This window comes from Typopeltis vanoorti, chromosome 9, assembly GCF_054136105.1.
Source record: "Typopeltis vanoorti isolate ZY-2024b chromosome 9, IOZ_Tvanoo_1.0, whole genome shotgun sequence".
Taxonomy (NCBI): domain Eukaryota; kingdom Metazoa; phylum Arthropoda; class Arachnida; order Uropygi; family Thelyphonidae; genus Typopeltis; species Typopeltis vanoorti.
Window position 1 is genome coordinate 105,520,602 of NC_143557.1, and position 15,191 is coordinate 105,535,792.

At 35.3% G+C, this 15,191-nt stretch overlaps 1 protein-coding gene across 6 annotated transcripts in view; it reads right to left on the minus strand.

Annotated features, from left to right (window-relative positions):
- Positions 1-15,191, minus strand: part of LOC150103378 (protein C19orf12-like) — a 61,269-nt gene that overhangs the window by 9,794 nt on the left and 36,284 nt on the right. For all 6 annotated transcript variants that reach the window (XM_090398114.1, XM_090398113.1, XM_090398115.1 and 3 more), the window contains exon 3: positions 14,139-14,310. In XM_090398114.1, the coding sequence (XP_090254240.1) occupies positions 14,139-14,298 (160 nt within the window). In that variant the 5' untranslated portion in view covers positions 14,299-14,310. The remainder of the gene's footprint in view (positions 1-14,138; positions 14,311-15,191) is intronic.

Sequence of the window (15,191 nt, forward strand, 5' to 3'; positions counted from 1 at the left end):
CTGATGCTACAGTCTCCCTGGGAAGGGCCGCAAAAACTGTTTTAATTTTATCCATTAACTGGGCTTTTGTATTACTGGAAGTGCGATTGGTGTCTTTTTCAACTGCGCCCCATACAAAATAATCCATGGGGTTAAGGTCTGGGGAGTTTGGAGGCCAAACATTTGGACTGGTGAAGTCGTAGAAATTTTCAGACAACCATTTTTGACTTTTCCCAGAGGTGTGGCAAGGGGCCGAATCCTGCTGCCATACATACGGCCTACCATTGGCTACCCTTGTTATCCAGGGCTTGACTACAGTTAGCAACTCCACGAACAAAGCCCGAATTCCAATGCCAGGGTTCTTCAACACCTGTTCCTGCAGATTTGCGAGGAATTCTGCTGTACGAACGCAATCAGATCGTCTGCTAGGGATCTTTCTTCTTGCTACATCCTCGTAGTCACCATTGCAAGTCTCTAGTTCATGCCTGATTGTTTTTACTGTATTCAGGGAGCATTGGGCAGCAGTCGTAATATCCTTATTTTGATGGCGGGCACGAATCATCATGATACAAGTTATTCTCTTCCATGATTCAGGTGGGTTCCAGCTATCCATCCTTTCTGACATCTTGTATGTGAATGAAGAAGGGTCCAAACTTTTAAATGAAGAGAAGTGTGTGTTAATACATGTAACTTACGGAAAAATATAATTAATTATAAATATGTCAAATTTATCCCGAACACCCTGTATATGTTAAACAAATTCTGTTGGTCAGACCCCTCTCCAATACATGTAGTGTTTATTTTGCAAACCCATTCTTTTGAGTTTGTATTAAAGTCTCCAGTGTGGAATCCTGTCAAATGACTTGACAAAATCAAGAAGTGGCATGGTATATCCATTACCCTTATCCAACTCTGCGTATCACTATTATAAGACATGAGCAGACTGCTAAAACAAGACCTACCTTTAACAAACCTATGCTGTCCTCTATGGGAGATACTGCTACTTTGGATGCAATTTCTAGCCAATCTTTCCAATACTTTGGAATACACTCAAACACTGCAGTTGTAAAACAGCTCTTGATCAATGCTCAAGCAGCATCTGTCTCCTTTCCACTCAATTCCTCTTTCCATGCTATAGCTCTTAGTTGTCTTCTAAACTTTTTATAATCACTAGTAACAGCCTAGGTCTGTGGTTGGTCTAGGCCCGTGGCCACAAGGTTAACCTTGTGGCCATGGGTGCATTTGCACCCATGGAGCTATTTGCATGCACCTGCTGTCAATTATTAAAGAAGGAAAAAGTATAATTAAAACTGGAAAATATAATTCTCCTAGTAATAACATTTATTGAAATCGCAAAAAATGTTAACATTTATTTTATATTAACCCCTTAACGTACCAATTAAAAATCAGAAAGCTCGTTTTTCTGCCAATTTTTTGGGCAAGGGTGATTTTGCTGAATCAAATTCATCATTATTTGAAAAATAATGATGAATTTGTGCAAACACAAATGAAATAGCTGATACACACCATTGGCAACTTTTCTCAGCTGAAAGGTTGTCTACACACACACACAATCTTGGTCTTACCTGTTGTTTATTATTAGTCAAAGCAACTATGAGGCAAGTATCTCCTGTTGATGACATGTTGGCCAGTTGTTTTACAGAAATAAAAATCCGCATTTTCTATAGAATACTACTACTGCCGTATTTATATGTGAAACCAAAATTCAAAATCAATTTTGGTGCAATAAACAAAAGACGTGTCACAGACGTCTTTGTATGTTAAGGGATTAAGAACATTTTGTAATTCCTCTGTCTTTGAGTGTTGCCAGTGTCAATTTTGTACACATGTTTTATGTATTTAGTCTACTGGCAACCATGCACGTGAGGGATGTGTCACCACATTTCACAGTTTTATCGGCACACTTTGACCATACACTGTTTTCTCATGTTTAAAAATTTTGTCCCAAAATGAATAATCCAAAATAAAAAACAACGAACGGGAAGAAGACTATCGTTTTATCCAGAGTAAAGAGAAATGTTTTTGATTATTGTGTGATGGTTTAATTTAGTTGTATAATTAATGTTACATGTGTATTTATCCTACTTTCATAGTTAATTAATTCGTTAATTATTATCATTAGATATGATAAGCAAGTATAAATTTTCATAGAAAAAAAAAAAATATTGGTGCGCCCGCCACTCTTCCCAATCTTGAATGCACCTGTGACCACAACCAGGTTGAGAACCCCTGGTCTAGGTGATCACTCTTGCCAACTGGGATGGATTAGACATTTCATTCAAAAAGCACATTGTGTGATGGTGTGATCAGATGTTGCCTAAGAGTTGTTCCTTAACTCAAAAAAAAATTCATTTTCATTATTCCCTAATGCTATCTCTTCATTCCAATCAATATTACTATAATTAAAATCGCCCAATAACAATCATCCTTCTCTTGCTCACTAAGCCAAACTGCCTAGCTATACATTTCTTTGCTCCATCTCAACATTCTCTGTCCTACAGCAACAGCCAAATAAATATCTCGTCCTACCTCACACCATATTGCTTCAAAACCACGGCCATCATTCCTCATCCCTTGTATCTCAACCTTGTACAGACATAATTCCCCCAATATAACCAGCAGCATTCCCTTATCTTACCCTTCGTATCCTCACAAAAAAAACATCATACTTTTCCATTTCTATTCCCTGTTAGGATATCATTCTCACCCAACTAGATTTTCATTTATTCCAACAATTTGTGGGTGAATAAACTCAATTGACATAACAATTTCATCTCCCTTATTGCTTCCCTGAAAATTCACTCTTTTAGCAAACAATTGTTCATAATTGCTGTGACCAAATCATTCAGATGCAATTCCTCATGCATGTACAAATCCTTTTGAACATTAAAATCATCCCATACATACATATACTGGATACCATTTCTCCTGCACAATTTACTCACTAACTTATTTACAATGGCAGCTCTCCTTCTCAGCCCATTCCATTCAAACCTTACCAAAAGACTTCTCTACTTTGCTTCTGATCATAAAATTGCCATATATCACACTTTGTGTATTTTCTTGATCTTTAACTACATGTATTTTGCCTACTTACTACTTAACACCTTTCTGTGACTCATGCAGTATTTGTGCAGCATTCAAAGCCTCAAAATTCCGATATCGTGAAATCCTTCCCACCCCCTATTTCTTTCTTTTCATTTCTCATACTCTTTCACCTCTTTACACAGTTATTGCCATCTTCATTCAACAGTTTCATTCTTGCTTGGATTTAACACACACACACACACACACACACACACACACACACACAGTAGTTTTATGCAATTTAATCAAGGCTTTCTTTGATGCTGAGTAAATCATGCAATTTCCATACTGAAAACAAACAGTGCACAAAGAAATAAGAATAAACTAATTAAAAATAAAAAAACATTTCGAGTATCACAAAAATTGGAAGAGCAGTCTTTGTTTTCCACTCTCAAGCATTACCAAACTGAATTCAAAGTATTTTCAAAAATGAATATCCATTCAAGGAAATCTCTGAAACTATCAACATTGTATGAATCTCAACTGTAATCTGAAAGTTCAAGAAATTACAACTTCCAGTTGTAACACCCCCCCCTTCTTAAGTTTCTAATTTTAAACCTAGTACACACTAAGTGCATCTTAAAAAATATACCCTTTGCTACATAAGTCTGCTGAATTTGAATTTCTCATTGTTCTGTTAGTTTTAATGGAATGGAATTTCACTCTGTATGGGAAAGAAAACAAAGCATGAATGCTCATATGAAAGAAAGAAAGAAAGCACAATTGCTGGAATGCAAGAAATAAAGGATGAGATGAGGCATATGCAGGGCTCGTTAAATAAGCATGAAAATTAGCACATGATAAGTGGCTGCAGATCAGGCATAATATAACTTTTTTTTTTTAAATTAAGAAATAAATAACTTTCTAAACAAAATCTTTTAGAATGAGTCATAAAGAGCCATTCTAGTAACAAAAATTAATAATAAATTACATTTTCCTTAATAATTTTCTTGATCATTTTATAAATAAATGGGTCTTAGACAGGAAATCTCCAACCATGATAAACTACTACCTTATTTACTTGAATATAACTCTCCCTCACATATACCTCGCACCCCTGATTTTACTTTATGAAAAAACAAATTTAAGTTTTGCATATAGTTCACACACAAAAAAAGTTTAACTTTAAGAAATAGATAGCGAATGTTGTTATGGCAGTTTCAGATATTTTGGAATTCAGTTGAAGAGAATCAGAATTTCAACTAACAACTGTCTGCTTGCCTTTGTCATTGAATCATGCAATCTTTTGTCAACACTGTACCAATCATATGCATAGAGATGGAAGCAACCAGTAGAGGAAATGTGGGAGTGAGGGCATTGATTTCTTCTCGATCTTGGTTAGCGTGGGAGTGGATTAAGATTAAGAGACCATCATTAGAACTGTTCAGAGCTCCGAACATAATTTTGGCAGAAATAATTTAATTACAGAAGCATTGTTGCTAAAAGATTCAAATATGTTGCAGATCACGTAAATAACGTTGATAATTAACATTTAAATGCATTAATTTTATAATGTCAGCAATCACAAATTATAATGAATGCTGAAGGTTTAATTATTTCCTAAAAAACTTTAGTTTCCAAAAATTCCTGCATATATATTGCATGATAATCAGTTTATGCAGCTAACTAATTTATTAGGAAATATCATTAAAAAAAATTTTTTTTTGGGGGGGGGGGGTGAATGCAGAATGAGGTTAAACATCTGGTGGAAACAAAGGAAGAATGTGACAAAATAAAATAAAGGATAGTGAAGAAAAGGTGGTGGATGATTCCAATTCTGTGTGAAAAATTCACTGCAGAATTTAATTTTTTTTTTTTTTGAAATAAAGAAAAGAAATACAGTTTTATTTATTATGTGATTTATTAGCTTTCAATTTCAGGAATACAAGATACAATTGTTTATGAGACCTAAATTATGAGACAGTCTTCTCATTGCAAATTATGTAATCTCTGCAAGAGTTAAATGTGCTAAAAGGAAAATTGCATCTACAGACATATGCTACTTCTCATCACTGATACAGCAGGATTGGTGTTTCATAGTGAGCTCAAACTTCTTTTTGAGAAACTAGACAATGGTCTGTGAATTAGGATATCGACATTAAGGTTGCCATTTAGAATCAATGGTATTCGATAAAATTTCAACAGCACAGTACTGTCAATGCTATAAGGCAGAAGAATGAAGTGATTGAAATTATAATATCTTCAACTGGTTTGGATAAATGTATGACTATATTGTTACGAACAGTTTGTTACGCAAAAGACATTAAGCATTACAAATTACAAAAAAAGCATTACTCTCATATACCTATAGATGCTCCCATCATTTGTCAGGAAATAGAAATTGGGAGTAATAATATATGTGTATGTGTTCTTGTTTTGGTATACTGCAACTTCACTAGCTCATTAACAATCTTGCTTCCTTTGCATGACAGTCAAAGTTAGGCAAGCTGATGCACTTGTCATTATTTAGCCAAGTTTCAAAGAGCATTAATATTTAGTAATGCTGAGTAATTGCATCCATGAAATCATACACTCGAGTAAAAAGTCATGCATGGTTCTCAATGGATTACTCACTAATTTTTCAAACTACTTTTGGACGGCACCATTGATTACACAATTTTCAATCTGTTGTGAAACATCTTGTCTTAGGAAATAACAATGCAGAGTCCATTTATATTGGTAACTCTGAACAAAGCAATGTAAATCAATGACCATTCATGATTCTTTTCACAACTAAATCAAAAAGTTCCTCCTTGAGATTAGTGACTGGTTATGGAACAAGATGGAAAGAAGGGAAAGTAATTCCATTTAGATCACACCATTTTATTGTTATTCAAAAACTTTCAAAGCCTTTGCAGCATTCCATCAGAATAAGGGCATCACTGATGTCATGTGATCGGTGTATTAGACATCTTGTTTCTTAGCAAAAGGAGCTGAATTACAAAGTGTTTGGAAATTTGATCCAAAGTCATTTAATTGCAGATGTGCATTCTTCAAATTCACTGCTTGCCAGTTGATCCAAAGCTCCATTTGCTAAATCCTAGATTCACACTGATGACATACTGTTTGCCAACAACAACCAAGGAAGTTCATAAAGTAGACAGCCAGTGTCTAAAACAGCATTTTATGTAGTTTCTCCTTTATATGGGCTGCTTGCTCTGCATTTTTGCACCTGATGAATAAGAGTTTAAATAAATTATAATACCGGAATAAACTCGCATAAAATATTATTTTATTAGTATCATTTTCGCCTAAGTATCAAAGGCCCGAGTATCTGGGATTTCAGAACCAATTTCGAGAATTCTAAAGAAATATGATCTAACAGCGACTTATACATCAATTAACAAATTATCCATCCAGTTTCCTTCATCTAAAGATAAATGCTCAACCTTGTCTCTACCTGGTGTGTATCAAGTTCCTTGCAATTTTAATCTTTCTTACTTTGGACAAACTTGATGTTCCATAGAAAAAAGAATTCAAGAGCATCAGCCATCAATTCAACACAACAAACCTGAGAAATCTGGATTAGCTCAGCATGGATTAGAAACAAACCACAACATCCTTTGGTCCAAGACTCTCCTCCTACACAGATGTTGCTACAAATTTGAATGTTTATTTAAAGAAAGTGTAGAGGCCTTACTTCAACGTCCTAACTTGAATCGTAATGACTGTATATCTATATCAAAAATTTGGGAAAGTTTAATCAGGATAACACACTAATTTTTTTTTTTTTATCAATATAATGTTATTTAAGATCATTATATGAATTTCTGAATTAATATCTTTAATTACGTTTTTTACAAAATGTTTACTCTTCTAATACTTAGCGATATGACATCACATGGCGGGTTCTATGTATGAATGATCAATTGTTCATATTCCACTTTGTTTTTAAAAACTATTCCTATGTAGCCACTGAAGATGGTCTGTAATATTCAGACCGAAATATTTGGCAAATTAAACATTATTCTTGTGCTAACGTGTATATATTTCGAATAGACATAGACCATCGGATCCATTTAAGTTAAGAGAGTGAAGTAAAGTTTCACGTTTCTTTATAAAGCCATTCCATGAGGAACCGACTTTTGTGAAGGACTCATCTTGTTCCGATGAATTCTATGTCTAGTGTTGATAGCATGCTCTGCAAGTCCAGACTATTCAGGCTCAAGGTACTGAATATAAGACTTGTGTTCTTCTAGCCGAATAAAACAAGAAATTTAAATAATTAAATAATTTTTAAAATTTAAGTAATTCAGCTAATCATTCCTAATTATTATTTTTTTTTATTTAACTATATATAAATTTATTATTTTTTTTTTTAATAAATTAGAAAATTTAATGCCTTTTTTTAATTATCTTACATTAGTTACTTAGGTGGTACCTTTTGGAATTGTCAGTTATTGTTCGATTAGCTTTATAGATGTACTGAAGATGCCTTTGATACTTAGCTGAAAACGATACTAATAAAATAATGTCTTACGCATTTATTCCACTACAGTATTATAATTTATTTAAATATGCCTACTCACGGTATTTCCTGAAGTCAAGTTGTCTTCTGACAAGTTAAGCACTCAGTTACTATAACAATTTACAGAAAATGATTGTGAAGAAAGTCAATCAGTTTCTTCCTTAGTCACAAAATTGATTCAATCAGTTCTATTTCCAAATCTTCTAACTCCGAACCATTACCAATTTCAGTTAACATGATGGAAATACAAACATCACTTAGTTGAACTTGTAGTATAATAATCTCTCTTGCCACAGTGGAGGTAGCAATTTGCTGTTCTGTAGATGGGAGCGTTTATACTGGGGGAAATTAATGAAGATCTGTTAAACATATTCTTCTCATCAAACAAAGTTATAATCAACATGCTCCATTATTTGTTTTAACCTTGCATCAGCTTGAGATAACAGCTGGTATTTATACTGCTTCAGTCCATAAGTGTTCACCCACATTTAAGCAAGACTCTGTATTGTTGTTCAACTTCGTATGAAGTTACACAACTTCATAACTTAATTATACAACTTAATTTTTCAGGAATAATGACATATAGTAAAATATTATTTCTAAAAGAATTTAATTAATATAATTTCCTATATTTTGGCAACGTTACATTGTCATCAGGGATCACAAAATATAATGATATGTGCATACAGGCACTAACACTGAGCAAATGAGGCTGAAGAAAGGCAACAGAAGTCAGGCCTAGAGTCTTAAATGGTGTCCCCTAGTTCAGTGCTTCCCAAACTGTGGGCCGCGGCCCCCTTGGGGGCCGTAGGTTTTGTTGAGGGGGGGCCGTGAAATAATGAAAACAAATTTAAAATGTTTTAAGACTAAGTAGATTTCTTTTATTTTAAAAGAAACGTATTTAACTTTTATTTATTATTTCTTTCTTGTTATTTTTTATATTTTAATGGAAAAATTCACACATGGGTGTTGGTTCACAAACTTTGCTTCCTACATATTTCGGCGCTTAATGAATATTAGTAAATATTGCTTCTTCATATGTTTCATTTCAAAGCAATGGTTAATTGTATTTACTTCGAATGCTCTCCAAGGAAGCTCCAAATCTTCCTGTCCCTTTCATCACGCGTTCGTAATCAGGGACTGTTGATATAATAAAAGTTTCGCATATACTTCACACATGAAAAAAGCTTAAACAAGTTCATGTGGGGAGATAGTAACTGGCTTGCAGTGGTAAACAACACGCCCTCCCTAACAGCCACTATACTGCAGAGGCAATAAAAACAAATACTTTTATTATGCCAGTGAATAAGATATGAGAATTTTGTGTAATATATTTCTCAACAAATAGTGCAATTAGAGACAACTGGGATAAAAACACACTAATTTATGAATCACATGTCCCCTCATACAGAAACTATGCTGTATAGACCGAAACAAAACCACATGCTGCATGGGCAAACACAGTATCTAACTAAAAACTATTGTTATTAATTAGATGTGTGCGAGTTCGATTTCCCAAGGCAGCAATAAAATTCAACCGAACATGTTAAAATTCGTGAAAGTGTTAAAACTAAGTAATATATATATATATATATATATATATATATATATATATATATACAGGGTGTTCGGGATAAATTTGACATATTTATAATTAATTATATTTTTCCGTAAGTTACATGTATTAACACACACTTCTCTTCATTTAAAAGTTTGGACCCTTCTTCATTCATATACAAGATGTCAGAAAGGATGGATAGCTGGAACCCACCTGAATCATGGAAGAGAATAACTTGTATCATGATGATTCGTGCCCGCCATCAAAATAAGGATATTACGACTGCTGCCCAATGCTCCCTGAATACAGTAAAAACAATCAGGCATGAACTAGAGACTTGCAATGGTGACTACGAGGATGTAGCAAGAAGAAAGATCCCTAGCAGACGATCTGATTGGGTTCGTACAGCAGAATTCCTCGCAAATCTGCAGGAACAGGTGTTGAAGAACCCTGGCATTGGAATTCGGGCTTTGTTCGTGGAGTTGCTAACTGTAGTCAAGCCCTGGATAACAAGGGTAGCCAATGGTAGGCCGTATGTATGGCAGCAGGATTCGGCCCCTTGCCACACCTCTGGGAAAAGTCAAAAATGGTTGTCTGAAAATTTCTACGACTTCACCAGTCCAAATGTTTGGCCTCCAAACTCCCCAGACCTTAACCCCATGGATTATTTTGTATGGGGCGCAGTTGAAAAAGACACCAATCGCACTTCCAGTAATACAAAAGCCCAGTTAATGGATAAAATTAAAACAGTTTTTGCAGCCCTTCCCAGGGAGACTGTAGCATCAGCTTGTTCGAGGTTCCGAAGCAGAATTGAAGCTGTGATCGATGCTAATGGTGGTTATTTTGAGTAAATCTTGTTGATAGTATTGTAATAAACTCTGCCTGTAATGTTTTTTTGTCAATTCATTAAATTTAATAGATACAAAGAAGATTTTCTTTTTCCTTACGAAACTGTCAAATTTATCCCGAACACCCTGTATATATATATATATATATATATATATATATATATAGGGTGTTCGGGATAAATTTGAAATATTTATAATTAATTATATTTTTCCGTAAGTTACATGTATTAACACACACTTCTCTTCATTTAAAAGTTTGGACCCTTCTTCATTCATATACAAGATGTCAGAAAGGATGGATAGCTGGAACCCACCTGAATCATGGAAGAGAATAACTTGTATCATGATGATTCGTGCCCGCCATCAAAATAAGGATATTACGACTGCTGCCCAATGCTCCCTGAATACAGTAAAAACAATCAGGCATGAACTAGAGACTTGCAATGGTGACTACGAGGATGTAGCAAGAAGAAAGATCCCTAGCAGACGATCTGATTGCGTTCGTACAGCAGAATTCCTCGCAAATCTGCAGGAACAGGTGTTGAAGAACCCTGGCATTGGAATTCGGGCTTTGTTCGTGGAGTTGCTAACTGTAGTCAAGCCCTGGATAACAAGGGTAGCCAATGGTAGGCCGTATGTATGGCAGCAGGATTCGGCCCCTTGCCACACCTCTGGGAAAAGTCAAAAATGGTTGTCTGAAAATTTCTACGACTTCACCAGTCCAAATGTTTGGCCTCCAAACTCCCCAGACCTTAACCCCATGGATTATTTTGTATGGGGCGCAGTTGAAAAAGACACCAATCGCACTTCCAGTAATACAAAAGCCCAGTTAATGGATAAAATTAAAACAGTTTTTGCGGCCCTTCCCAGGGAGACTGTAGCATCAGCTTGTTCGAGGTTCCGAAGCAGAATTGAAGCTGTGATCGATGCTAATGGTGGTTATTTTGAGTAAATCTTGTTGATAGTATTGTAATTAACTCTGCCTGTAATGTTTTTTTGTCAATTCATTAAATTTAATAGATACAAAGAAGATTTTCTTTTTCCTTACGAAACTGTCAAATTTATCCCGAACACCCTGTATATATATATATATATATATATATATATATATATACACAGGGTGTTCGGGATAAATTTGAAATATTTATAATTAATTATATTTTTCCGTAAGTTACATGTATTAACACACACTTCTCTTCATTTAAAAGTTTGGACCCTTCTTCATTCATATACAAGATGTCAGAAAGGATGGATAGCTGGAACCCACCTGAATCATGGAAGAGAATAACTTGTATCATGATGATTCGTGCCCGCCATCAAAATAAGGATATTACGACTGCTGCCCAATGCTCCCTGAATACAGTAAAAACAATCAGGCATGAACTAGAGACTTGCAATGGTGACTACGAGGATGTAGCAAGAAGAAAGATCCCTAGCAGACGATCTGATTGCGTTCGTACAGCAGAATTCCTCGCAAATCTGCAGGAACAGGTGTTGAAGAACCCTGGCATTGGAATTCGGGCTTTGTTCGTGGAGTTGCTAACTGTAGTCAAGCCCTGGATAACAAGGGTAGCCAATGGTAGGCCGTATGTATGGCAGCAGGATTCGGCCCCTTGCCACACCTCTGGGAAAAGTCAAAAATGGTTGTCTGAAAATTTCTACGACTTCACCAGTCCAAATGTTTGGCCTCCAAACTCCCCAGACCTTAACCCCATGGATTATTTTGTATGGGGCGCAGTTGAAAAAGACACCAATCGCACTTCCAGTAATACAAAAGCCCAGTTAATGGATAAAATTAAAACAGTTTTTGCGGCCCTTCCCAGGGAGACTGTAGCATCAGCTTGTTCGAGGTTCCGAAGCAGAATTGAAGCTGTGATCGATGCTAATGGTGGTTATTTTGAGTAAATCTTGTTGATAGTATTGTAATTAACTCTGCCTGTAATGTTTTTTTGTCAATTCATTAAATTTAATAGATACAAAGAAGATTTTCTTTTTCCTTACGAAACTGTCAAATTTATCCCGAACACCCTGTATATATATAATGAATGTTATGACAGTTTCACATATGGAATTCGATTGAAGAGAGTTAGCATTTCAACTCAATTGTCAGTTATGCTTTTATCTTTCAGTTGCGCGATCTTTTATTAATACCGCACCAATCATATGCACGTTTTAATAACCTGCCTTTTGCTGTCTGTTTCACGTTAGGCTTAATTACCGTAAAGGGAGAAAAGTCACAAAAGAGAAAAATGTTCCTGGTCCTGGGATTCCCTTATTCAGGTAATATTCACTAATTTCATGTTATCAGTCTGTGGTGTGCCAGTGTCGGTAAGTGGTGATATTATTTGATCTATTCTACGTTAAAAAATTTAACCCTGAGATGGATAAGTGGCTGATAAAAAATTTAAAAAATCCCGCGAACAATCAGAAGAAGCAGAAACAAAAAAAAAGGACAGTATTTCATATTTTACCAGAACAGCCTGCATCGTCTTCAGAACCAAACGGTAAGAGGCAAAAAATGTAATATATGCATTTGATTTTTGCAATATTTGCTGTGTATGTTTTGTATTGAATATAAATACAATAAATATTATAATAAGATATCTCTTTATTACGATTTTTTTCGAGGGGGGGCCGTGAAATATTTTAATTTTTGCCTTGACACCAGAAGTTTGGGAAGCACTGCCCTAGTTCACTAAATTGGGTAGTCTTGGCAGTTGGGCTGAAGATCTTAGAATGTATAGTTCCTAAATTTGGGACAGTCTCATGCAACCCAAATTTGTTGAGGTTTTGAAAGTTTTCAGTGCCTGAACTGGTTAGTAACAAGTCAGGAGGCCACCTGGTCAAATGGCATACAATCCCACTGTCACATTCTCTGTCAGGTTATGCCTACTAAGGGAGTCCAAGTAGTGGGATGCAGGAGGCACTGTCGAGGATGCGGAATGGCCTCTCTCTGTATGTTCACGAGTCCATTTAATCCACTGTTTAATCCATTTAATCCCCATTCTTTCCTTTCATCTAACAATAAACCAAATATAAAACTGAAACAGACAAACAATGGGCAGGAACACTGCAAACAAAATAAATCTCCCTTGACGACTAATTCATCCAAACAAATCAAACCAAACAATATTCCAAACATACCAGGATCCCTACCAAAAAAAATCATTTCTACATCCACTTCACAAACATCTGCTGCATAAATGACATTTATTTTCACAGACATCCAAAACAAGACCTCCTCCTAACAGAAACCCAAATTGTAGCTATATCAACCACAGTTCATCTTCAATACCCAAATTATACTCTTAATGATTCATTTCACCACAAGGGTGGCAGATGTGTCTTTGTATGATTTAATACTGCCTGCTAGAGAATGCCAAATTTAGAATCTCCTGCATTTGACCTTTTCTGGCTGAAGGTTTCATTACCCCAGTTAGTAACATTCATCTGCTGCATTTATTGGTCTCCAAACTCTGAAAACAATTTAGACCTCTTCAACTTCCTCTCCACAAAACTTGACCATCTTCCCAGCTATGCAAGATTACTAAGTAATCTGATTACTAAGTTAAATAATCAACTTTAACTGTAATCAGATTACCTCAGACATTCAGATTACTTCTTAGGTAATCTGAATGTCTACAACTAATCCAGCAAATGCAGAAGCGCACAATAAATGTAAATCAACTGTCACCAAATCCAACTTCATAAAAACCAACAGCAGAAAACTTTTCTCTAGTCTAAATGGAAGCTATGTCTTCTGGTCCCTTGCCAAACCCATAGGATGCAACTTCTACTCACCTGAGAAAACTATCACTCTGTGACAGTTTTTTCTAGTTTGAAGAAGAACCTTATGCATAATCTTCTGTTCACTGAGCCTTCCATTTTTTGCTTGGCAGAGAAACTGAAAAGGTACAATACACAATTACACCACAAATGTATTACTTCTCAATAACACAAACTGTATCTTTAAAATGAACAGTAAATGGCATGACAGATTCTCCTCCACCTAAATCCAATGAACTTGGTATAACTGTGCAAATTTGGTGGTCAGTCTGGAAGGCTTTATGACAAGCTTCAACCTGGTAACAGTATAGCTAACCTACTGCATAGTAGTATGAAATATTATATAGATTATAATGCATAAATATATTATTTACTTTATATTTTTACTTACCTAAAGCTAGTCCAACAGGTCCAAGTAATACTCCTCCCACAGCTGCTGATACACCAGCCATAACACCTCCCTTAAATGATTCTTTAACTGTAACTGTTAATTTTTCTTCTTCTGCTAGTATACATAGCAGGTCTATCACTTCATGATGATCAATAGTCATATTTATCTTTTACTAAAAAAGCAAATGAAAATGATTTATTATGAACTTGGCAAGTTTCAAAAGAACAATTTTAATATATTATATTAAATTATATTCATCATCATCATGCTTGTCAAGGATTTAGACCTAGAGTGGCCTGCTCCAGCCTTAGAATAGGCCACTGAATTGTGGAAAGCCAACTGAACAGGCATCACTGAATCTCTTTAGACGACATCCGGGTTTTCTTTTTCCTCATGGTAAAGCTTGTTTTGGTAAGCTTTCTGTTTTCGTTCTTTCAACATGTTCCATCCATTTATCTTCGTATTTTTTAATTTTTTCTATTACTGATTCCTGATTTAATTCTTTCATAATTTCTTTTGTGATCAAATAGATCACAAAAACTTCTCATAAACTTCATTTCAGCTGTTATTACTGATCTTTGTCTTTTTGTTTTATTGTCAAGATTTCACTTCCACCCATTAGGACTGGTAGGGATAATGTATTGTACAAAGTGTGATAATTTACTTCCCGGAATGCATTTCTAAAAAACCTACATTCTGAACTATACATTAATGGCTACTGTCACCTTCGAAGTAGTTCCTTTGTGCATTTATTCACTGGTTTAGACAGTGTTTCCATTTTTGGCAAGGCCTGGAACTCTTTTTCCAGAATACTCTCGAGTTCCTTTATCACATGATGCTGGTATCCAGCATCATGTGAATTTCTGGAAACAGCCAGAAATCACAGGGAGCTAAGTTGGGTGAACAAACAAGATGACATAATTCAGTAATCAATTTTTTGGACAGAAACTCTCTCACGATGAGCACTATGGCTCAGCACATTGTCATATTGGATGATCCACTTGTCAGGCAACAATTCTGGTATTTTTCTCCTTTCTCAACTAATTTGCAATT